The sequence below is a fragment of the Mobula birostris genome, chromosome 4 (assembly GCF_030028105.1).
Source record: "Mobula birostris isolate sMobBir1 chromosome 4, sMobBir1.hap1, whole genome shotgun sequence".
In the NCBI taxonomy this organism is placed as follows: domain Eukaryota; kingdom Metazoa; phylum Chordata; class Chondrichthyes; order Myliobatiformes; family Myliobatidae; genus Mobula; species Mobula birostris.
Genome location: NC_092373.1, coordinates 191,633,254 through 191,644,028, shown reverse-complemented (window position 1 = coordinate 191,644,028; position 10,775 = coordinate 191,633,254). Strand labels below are relative to the sequence as shown.

Genomic DNA, 10,775 nt, shown 5'->3' with positions numbered 1-10,775 from the left:
GTTGAGTAGGTGGTAAAGGCAGCAGATGCAATGTTGGCATTCATTTCTAGGGGTATAGAATACAAGAGCAAGGATGTGATGTTGAGGCTCTGTAAGGCACTTGTGAGACCACACTTAGTATTGTGTGCAGTTTTGGGTTCCTTATTTTAGAAAGAATGTACTGACATTGGAGAGGGTTCAGAGAAGATTCATGAGAATCATTCCAGGAATGAAAGGGTTACTGCATGAGGAACATCTGGCATCTCTTGGGCTGTAATCCCTGGAGTTCAGCAGAATGGGGGTGGTTGGGAATCTCAGACATTCCAAATGTTAAAAGGCCTGAACAGATTAGATATGGCAAAGTTATTTCCCATGATAGGGGATTCTAGGACAAGAGGGCATGACTTCAGGATTGAAGGACGTCCATTTAGAACTGAGATCCAGAGAAATTACTTTGGTCAGAGGGTGGTAAATCTGTGGAATTTATTGCCACAAGCAGCTGTGGAGGCCAAGTCATTGGGTGTATTTAAGGCAGAGATAGATAGTTTCTTGATCAGCCAGGGCATCAAAGTTTACGGGGTGAAGGCAGGGGACTGAGGATGACTGGAAGAATTGGATCAGCCCATGATTGAATGGTGGAGCAGACTTGATGGGTTGAATGGCCTACTTCCATATCTCACAGAAGGATGAGCTATTGTGTTCATTGATATTACATCAATAAATTCAACACATGAAGTGCTCGAGAATGCATAGCACTAAAAGCTTTAGCAATACTCATTGAAAACAGTATGAAGCCAAGGTAAAAGGCTTCCATAACATTAATTTTGAAAAGCACACCCCCAGTCAAAACCCATGGCAAAACTATTTTATTGCAGGAACAATTATAATGAACTACATTGACCTTCATTAGGATTTTCCACTTTTTTGCTTATCCGCTTGTAAACAATGCCAGCCAGAGTTATTGTCTGAAATGATAAAAGAAGTTCATAAGGACCAAGTGCAAAAAGTGCTATACAATCATTTCAACACTAGAATTCACAAGAAAGAAAAGCTTTGTCACATGTACAAAGCAGTCAGCTACATTCACCAGCAACTTTTGTGTGTTAACGCAGCAGGCCAGGCAGCATCTCTAGGAAGAGGTACAGTCGACGTTTCAGGCCGAGACCCTTCATCAGGACTAACTGTCAGGACTAATAGTCCTGACGAAGGGTCTCAGCCCGAAACGTCGACTGTACCTCTTCCTAGAGATGCTGCCTGGCCTGCTGCGTTCACCAGCAACTTTTGTGTGTAGCTACATTAACAACTGACTGGGTTGGTCTATCAGTGCCCAAAGGAGTGCTGAGACAAGTGTCACCATGCTTCTGGCATAGTACGCCCTCAAGCTACTGACACCAACTCATATGTCTTCAATTGGGGTGGGTGGGGGGGGGCGGGGGGAGAAAATCAGAGCCCCAGGAGGAACAGGTTGGGAAGAACACAAACCTTTTAGACAGGCACAGGAATTGACCCTTAATCTCACAGCTGGTGCTCTCATGTGCACAACTACATTTCCCAATATAAAAAAAAATCATTGACTTGAAGTTTACCATCTACTTAAGGCATGGAAATTCATCCCTATTGTCTCCGTGTTCAACTTGACACATTATGTTTGCATATTGGTAGAGGTTCACTGAACTCACTGCCCACCTTGTGTATTACACTGACAGTTCTATGGGAACTGCCACCCTGAGGTCAAAGTTGACCTGGACATCAGCTGGCTGTATACCCAGTCTCTGCAGGATTAACCAGAACCTAGTAGCATAAACTTGAACTGAGCCAAGGGGGAAAGTCAATCTCTGTACACAAGCCAAAACTGAAGAGGTATTTGAGTGGACTTTCATTTGAACAGATTACTGACTGTCAGACATGTAATCTGTTTAATTTTATACTTCTAGAATGAGGTGACAAATTGTAACAAATAGTATCTGTAGTTTCTTCCCAAGAATCACAGAATGCTGGTGATATTCAGCAGGTCAGATAGTAGCTGGTGAGGAAATGTACTATTACGCTTTCAGAATTTGAATCAATTAACCAACCTACCCATTAATCAGCTCACCCAAGAGTTTCTTTACAGATGCTTCACTTGAGTATCCCCAGCATTTTCTAATAATTAACAGTTCAAATAGAAAAAGTTATGTTTTAAAAAACATTCAAGGGCTTTTGACAGTGGGAAAGTAGTGTCATCAGTGAGGAATTTAGGACCCACAGCCCAAGGTCCACTTCTGAGAGGAGTGATTAGTGTCTTCCATACTCTAATCACACATCAGGCCATCAGCCCATTTACATGCACCTTCACTGAAGATTCACCACATTTCCAACTCTTATTTTACTTCAAAGTGCAGTGGAAGGTCTAGATAGGTCACTAGTTGAAACTTACATTAGTCAGTAGATCCCCATTGAACTCTGCAACAGAAGTGACGTCTTCTGTGTTAACAACCAGCTTATTTTCCCCTGCCAGGTTCATTATGGCCTATTTAAATGAGGAAAACCCACAGAAGTCAAAAGAAAAAGACCTTAAAGCTAAGCATTGTAGTTTTATAAATCCCAATTCAAGTTTGAAAACATATGGGAGTTTTACTTCAACCACACTTAAATTATCAAAACTACTGCTTAAACCTTGATGGGCTGAATGGCCTACTTCTACATCTTATGGTCTTAAAAAAAAAAGTGTTACCTTGACTCTCTCGCCTGTGGGGGTCTCCACTTGGGTCTCCTGTCCAAGGGTGAAGTTATTAACAAGCACCTGATTGCCAGTTTCTATAGCCACTATAAAGTCTTCTCCATTTTGAACAATTTTAGTAACACTCTTTAGGTCTTTGATCTTCTCAATCACATCATCTGGGACTCCTGGCATGAACAGCACAACATATTGTAACTGCTGAATGAGTTAGAATGCACTTCAGGAGGACTAAAAGCTAAACCAGTTTACATTAAACCATCACTTGATATCAAATCGTGATGAAGGGTCTCTGCCTGAAATGTCAAGTGTTCATTCCTCTTCGTTGTTGTTGCCTGACCTGCTCGCTGCTTCAGCATCTTGTGTATGTTCCTTAGTACTAAAATGCTGAGGATTTGAAGAATACAATGTATGGAATTTTATTTACAGAGAGAATTAAGAGCAATCGTAGAGGTTCGAGGATTAAGGAGTAATCAATAGATTTTAACAACTTGATCTGGTGAAGGAAGAAACAAGTCAAACTTTATGGCTGGGGTGGGAAAAGAATGAAAACAATTCAGAACCCCAATGCTAAGAGCCAGATTTTTGAGGTACAGGGCATCTAATTATAAACATGCAAGATTTTTTTTATTAACCTCTTCAGGATGCACTCTTGGTGCCAATGACATAGGAAGAAAGTGAGGAGGTCCTGAAGAGTGAGCATAGAGAGCTTGGTAGGAAGTTAAAAAGCAGGACCTCAAGGGTGATAATCTCAGGAATTATTATTATTTTTTTTAAAAAAAGCATGTGGCACCAGACAGCCAGCCATTCATTCTTGTCTGGCGCGTGGTGTCAGGATTGGTCTCCTTTTGGATTAACCTGGCCACGATATGAACGCGTCTGACTCTACCCTTTTTTTATATAAATATATATTAAAAAAAAGGCCGAGTGGCTAGCTCGATGCTCAATCCGGCACGGATGGAAAGCGTACTCAAGGAGTGGCCTGACTTGGATTCGAACGCGAGAACCTTCGCTCGAGTCCGGCGCTGATGCCATTACGCCACCAGTTGGCTAAAAAAATCTCAGGATTGCTACCTGTGTCATGTACCAGTGAGGGCAAGAATAGGATGCTGTGGCAGATAGACACATGGCTGAGGAACTGATGTTGGGGGCAGGGTTTCAGAATCATTAAGACTGCTTCTGGGTCAGGTGGGACCTGTACAAGACAGATGGGTTATGCCTGAACTACAAGGGGACCAATATCCTTGCAGGGAGGTTTGTTAGTGCTGTTGGGGAGGGTTTGAACTAGATCTGCAGGGGGATGGAAACCAGAGTGTCAGAGCAGATAGTGGAGCGAGGGTGAAGATAAGTGATGGTAAAAGTTCATGGAAGGTCATAAATAGAAGGGTTGTGTGTGGTGGTAATAATCTTCTGAGGTGTGTCTATTTCAATGCAAGGAGTATTGTGGGGAAGGCTGATGAGCTGAGGGTGTGGATTGACACATGGAATTACAACATTATAGCCATTAGTGAAACTTGGTGCAGAAGGGGCAGGACTGGCAGCTTGTTGTTCCAGGGTTCCGATGTTTCAGATGTGATAGAGGCAGAGGAATGAAGGGTGGGGGGGGGGGGGGGGGGGAGGTGGCATTGCTAGTCAGGGAAAATGTTACAGCAGTGCTCAGGAAGGACAGATTAGAGGCCTTATCTACCGAGGCCACATGGATGGAGCTGAGAAACAGGAAAAGTATGACCTCATTAATGGGGTTGTATTATAGACTACCCAATAGTCAGTGACAATTGGAGGAGAAAACTTGGAGAGATAGCAGACAACTGCAGGAAACAAAGTTGTGGTAGTAGGTGATTTTAATTTTCCACATATTGATTGGGACTCCCATACTGTTAAAGATCCAGATGGGTTAGAATTTGTATAATGTGTTCAGTAAAGTTTTGTAAATCAATATATAGAGGTACCAACTAGAGAGGATGCAATATTAGATCTTCTATTAGGAAGAGTTAGGACAGGTGACAGAAGTGTGTAGGGGAACACTGATTCCAGTGATCATAACACCATTAGTTTCAACTTGATCATGGATAAAGATAGATCTGGTCCTCGGGTTGAGGTTCCAAACTGGAAGGCGGCCAAATCTGAAGAAATGAGAAAGGATCTAAAAAGCATGGATTGGGACAGGTTGTTCTCTGGCAAGGATGTGATTAGCAAGTGGGAGGCCTTCAAAGGAGAAATTTTGAGAGTGCAGAGTTGGTATGTTCCTGTCAGGATTAAAGGCAAAGTAAATAAGAATAAGGAACCTTGGTTCTCAAGGGATATTGGAACTCTGATAAAGGAGAGATAGAACATAGAATAGTACAGCACATTACAGGCCCTTTGACCCACAATGTTGTGCCAACCCTCAAACCCTGCCTCCCATACAACCCCCCACCTTAAATTCCTCCAAATATCTGTCTAGTAGTCTCAAACTTCATGAGTGTATTTGCCTCCACCACTGACTCAGGTAGTGCATTCCACACACCAACCACTCTGAGTAAAAACCCTCCTCTAATATCCCCCTTGAACTTCCCACCCCCTACCTTAAAGCCATGTCCTCTTGTATTGATCAGTGGTGCCCTGGGGAAGAGGTGCTGGCTATCCACTATCTATTCCTCTTAATATCTTGTACACCTCTATCATGTCTCCTCTCATCCTCCTCCTCTCCAAAGAGTCAAGCCCTAGCTCCCTTAATCTCCGATCATAATGCCTACTCTCTAAACCAGGCAGCATCCTGGTAAATCTCCTCTGTACCCTTTCCAATGCTTCCACATCCTTCTTATAGTGAGGTGACCAGAACTGGACACAGTACTCCAAGTGTGGCCTAACCAGAGTTTTATAGAGCTGCATCATTACATTATGACTCAAACTCTATCCCTCAACTTATGAAAGCTAACACTTCATAAGCTTTCTTAACTACCCTATCCACCTGTGAGGCAACTTTCAGGGATCTGTGGACATGTACCCCCAGATCCCTCTGCTCCTCCACACTACCATGTATCCTGCCATTTACTTTGTACTCTGCCTTGGAGTTTGTCTTTCCAAGGTTTACCATCTCATATTTCTCCAGGTTGAACTCCATCTGCCACTTCCCAGCCCACTTCTGCATCCTATCAATGTCTCTCTGCAATCTTCGACAATCCTCTACACTATCTACAACACCACCAACCTTTGTGTCATCTGCAACTTGCCATCTCCCCCCTCCCCTCCCCCCCCCACCCCCCCACATCCAGGTTGTTAATAAAAATCATGAAAAGTAGAGGTCCCAGAACAGATCCTTGTGGGACACCACTAGTCACAGTCCTCCAGTCTGAATGTACTCCCTCCACCATGACCCACTGCCTTCTGCAGGCAAGCCAATTCTGAATCCACCTGGCCAAACTTCCCTGGATCCCATGCCTTCTGACTTTCTGAATAAGCCTGTGTGGAACATTGTCAAATGTCTTACTAAAATCCATGTAGATCACATCCGCTGCACTACCCTCATCTATATGCCTGGTCACCTCCTCAAAGAACTATCAGGCTTGTTAGACATGATCTGCCCTTCACAAAGCCATGCTGACTGTCCCTGATCAGACCATGATTCTCTAAGAGAATCCTATCTCTAAGAATCCTTTCCAACAGCTTTCCCACCACAGACGCAAGGCTCACTGGTCTATAATTACCCGGACTATCCCTACTACCTTTTTTGAACAAGGGAACAACATTTGCCTCCCTCCAATCCTCCAGTACTATTCCTGTGGACAATGAGGACATAAAGATCCTAGCCAGAGGCTCAGCAATCTCTTCCCTCGCCTCGTGGAGCAGCCTGGGGAATATTCCATCAGGCCCCGGGGACTTATCTGTCCTAATGTATTTTAACAACTCCAACACCTCCTCTCCCTTAATGTCAACATGCTCCAGAACATCAACCTCTCTCATTGTCCTCACCATCAAGTTTCCTCTCATTGGTGAATACCAAAGTATTGAGGACCTCACTCACTTCCACAGCCTCCAGGCACATCTTCCCACCTTTATCTCTAATCGGTCCTTTTGTTCTTCACATAATTGAAGAATGCCTTCGTTAGATTGAAGATGTATGACATTTATAGGAAACAGGGAGCAAATAAGATGCTTGAAGAGTATAAAAAGTGTAAAAAAAATGCTTAAGAAATCAGGAGGGCTAAAAGACATGGGGTTGCTTTGGCAGTCAAGGTGAAGGATAATCCAAAGAGCTCCTACAGGTATATTAAGAGCAAAAGGATAGTAAGGGACAAAATTGGTCCTCTTGAAGATCAGTGGTTGGCTATGTATGGAACCAAAAGAAATGGGGGAGATCTTAAATCGTTTTTTTTTGCATCTGTATTTACCAAGGAAACTGGCGTGGAGTCTATGGAGTTAAGGCAAACAAGTAGTGAGGTCATGGAACCTATACAGATTGAAAAGGAGGAGGTGCTTGCTATTTTGAGGCAAATTAAAGTGGATAAATCCCCAGGACATGACAGGATATTCCCTCGGACCTTGAAGGAGACTAGTGTTGAAATTGCAGGCGCCCTGGCAGATATATTTAAAATGTCAATATCTACAGGTGAGGTACTGGAGGATTGGAGGATAGCTCATGTTGTTCCATTGTTTTAAAAAAAAAAAAAAAAAAGCTCTAAAAGTAATCCAGGAAATTATAGGCCAGTAAGTTTGACGTCGGTAGTAGGTAAATTATTGGAAGGAGTACTAAGAGATAGGACCTACAAGTATTTGGATAGACAGGGACTTATTAGGGAGAGTCAACATGGCTTTGTGCATGATAGGTCATGTTTGACCAATCTATTAGAGTTTTTTGAGGAGGTTACCAGGAAAGTGGATGAAGGGAAGGCAGTGGATGTCATCTACATGGACTTCAGTAAGGCCTTGACAAGATCCCGCATAGGAAGTTAGTTAGGAAGGTTCATTCGCTAGGTATACATGGAGAGGTAGTAAATTAGATTAGACATTGGCTCAATGAAAGAAGCCAGAGAGTGATAGTGAAGGATTGCTTCTCTGAGTGGAGGCCTGTCACTAGTGGTGTGCCACAGGGATCAGTGCTGGGTCCATTGTTATTTATTATCTATATCAATGAACCTGGATGATAATGTGGTAAATTGGATCAGCAAATTTGCTGATGATACAAAGATTGGAGGCGTAGTGGACAGTGAGGAAGGTTTTCGAAGCTTGCAGAGGGATTTGGACCAGCTGGAAAAATGGGCTGAAAAATGGCAGATAGAGTTTAATACAGAAAAGTGTGAGGCATTGCACTTTGGAAGGACAAACCAAGGTAGAACATACAAGGTAAATGGTAGGGCACTGTGGAGTGCAGTAGAACAGAGGAATCTGGGAATACAGATACAAAATTCCCTAAAAGTGGCGTCACAGGTAGATAGGGTCATAAAGAGAGCTTTTGGTACACTGGCCTTTATAAATCAAAGTATTGAGTATAAGAGTTGGAATGTTATGGTGAGGTTTTAAGGCATTGGTGAGGCGGAATTTGGAGTATCGTATGCAGTTTTGGCCACCAAAATACGGGAAGGATATTAATAAAGTTTGAAAGAGTGCAGAGAAGGTTTACAGGGATGTTGCCGGGACTTGAGAAACTGAATTACAGAGAAAGATTGAATAGGTTAGGACTTTATTTCCTGGAGCACAGAAGAATGAGGGGAGATTTGATAAAGGTATATAAAATTATGATGGGTTTCAATAGAGTGAATGCAAGCAGGCTTTTTCCACTGAGGCAAGGGGAGAAAAAAAAAAAAACAGGGTATGGGTTAAGGGTGAAGGGGGAAAGTTTAAAGGGAACATTAGAAGGGGTGGCTTCTTCACACAGAGTGGTGGGAGTGTGGAAAGAGCGGTGGATGAAGTGGTAAATGTGGGCTCACTTAACATTTAAGAAAAACTTGGACAGGTACATGGATGAGAGGTGTATGGAGGGATATGGTCTGGGTGTAGGTCAGTGGGACTAGGCAGAGAAATGGCTTGGCACAGCTTTTCCACATTACAGTGACAGAACTCTGCAGGTAAAGAAGTGGAGGAGAGAACGGAGATATTACAGCAAGTGCCCATGATATAAAGTTAATTCCAACAGCCAGACTTCATTACAAGAATTAAATGGACTTCTAAAAATAAACTTCCCAATGGAAATGATTCAATGTCATGAGGACAAGGAAATGGGATCAGTTATGTTGATTTAAGAGTCATCCGTACAGTGGATCAAATAGGCATGATTAGAGAATGGTCCATCCAAATGAATGGTAGAATCACAAAGTTTAAATTAGCAGAGAAATGGGAGTGGGTAAGAATGAACAAGACGACAAATATATTGGACTCAGTTTCTCCACAAAATAATCAAGAGATTCTGCAGAGGCTGGAAATTCAGATCAACAAAAATGCTGGAGGAACTCAACAGGTCAGACAGCATCTAGGGAAAGGAATAAACAGTTGACATTTCAGGCCAAGACATTTTATCATGATTGGAAAGGAAGGGGCTGGGAGAAATAAGCTAGAATAAGGTGGAGGAGGGGAAGGAGTACAAATTGGTTGATGGTGAGACCAGGTTAGAGGAAAGTAGATGGGATAAACTGAGGCTGAGAGGTGATAGGTGGAAGAGGGAAAGAGCTAGAGGAGGAATCTGATAGGAGAACAGATTAGCTAATGGGAAAAGGGGAAGGAGGAGGGACATCAGAAGGATATGATGGGCAGGTGAGAAGGGGTAAAGTGGGGGCCAGAATGGGAAATGGAAAAGGGAGAAAAGGAGGGAGAGAAATTATCCAAAGTTAGAGAAATCAATATAATCTTTTTCTACAGAATTTATCTCAAAAGAAGAGTTCAGAGCTCCAAGCTCCTATGAGTGCATGTCACAGACAATCTCATCTGGTCCTTCAACACCATCTCTTTGGTCAAGAATACAATTGAGTGCCTTGACCAGGTATCATCACGATCTGGTACAGGAATTACAAGACTTCTGACCAGAATACCCTATAAAAGATTGCAAGGACTGCTGAGGGGATCTTTGGGGTCTCTCTTCCACCCTGAAATATTTGTCAAGAGCACTGCATATGCAAGGCTCTTAGTGTTGTCAATGATGCCTCCCATCCATCAGGCATTAGGACAAGAACTGTTAGGATGGAAAACAGCTTCATTCTTCAGGCCACAAGATTACTGAACTTCCTGTCATCATTCAGGTCTTGTGTATGAAGTACCAATAGCATACCATTTACTTTGACCTTGTATCACATATGCACCTTATTTAAGGTAGTTTTGGTAAAATTACTTTATTTCTGTGAGTTCTATGTAGTGTTCTGCATCTTGGTCCAGCGGAATGTTGTTTTGTTTGGCAGTATACACATGTGTATAAGGGGAAATAAATTGGACTTGAAGATTAGTCAGATAAAAGCATCAGTTGTAGATTTCTATCATTAAGTGTAGTGACAGAAATATATAGCCAGTCACCCAAGTAATAAGTGCAAAAATAATTAATCTACATTCTGTAGAAAAAGAGGAAAGATGCTGCTTATTAAATGTGGCATCTAGACTTTCTACAGAAAGTCTTGCATGTAGAGCTTACCCAGAGCACTCATGAATGGCTCCATGTTTTCCTGGCTCTGAAGTTCATAGCGGCCACTGAAATCCATTGTAGATTCTCTAGCTTCTCAAGCAGTCACTTTATCTTGGGAAGAATGACACAATTGCAAGATCTTAGCACAAGTACTTCATTCAAAGCTATGTACAGTAGGTATGCTCCACAACTATTTGTGGGTCTAAGATGATAACCCTTCCAACTTGATCTTGAATTTAACTTAATGACATTATTGCTTCCCCTTCCCCATGAGACCTTTCCAAATACCATTGCTGCAAAAGGTACTTATACAATTCTAAATGGGTTGCACGAGTGCCCTTAATTCTACCAACATCCCAAAGGAAGGACAGATTCCTTACTGCTAACCCATTTTGCAGTTCTCACACCTAGGTCTTCATTTCTCCAGAATCACTCACCACAACAGCACTATGAGAGATTTTTACCTGTATGGATTTTCACTGCAAATGGAAGATCAAG

General features: G+C 42.4%; 1 protein-coding gene across 1 annotated transcript; it reads right to left on the bottom strand.

Annotated features, from left to right (window-relative positions):
- Positions 1 to 860: 860 nt before the first annotated feature.
- LOC140197094 (fatty acid-binding protein 1, liver-like) lies at positions 861 to 10,353 on the bottom strand. The gene is made up of 4 exons (XM_072257009.1): positions 10,287 to 10,353; positions 2,693 to 2,865; positions 2,396 to 2,488; positions 861 to 944 (listed from the first exon to the last, which is right to left on the bottom strand). The coding sequence occupies exons 1-4, from the start codon at positions 10,351 to 10,353 to the stop codon at positions 861 to 863; spliced, it is 417 nt and encodes a 138-aa protein (XP_072113110.1).
- Positions 10,354 to 10,775: the final 422 nt, after the last annotated feature.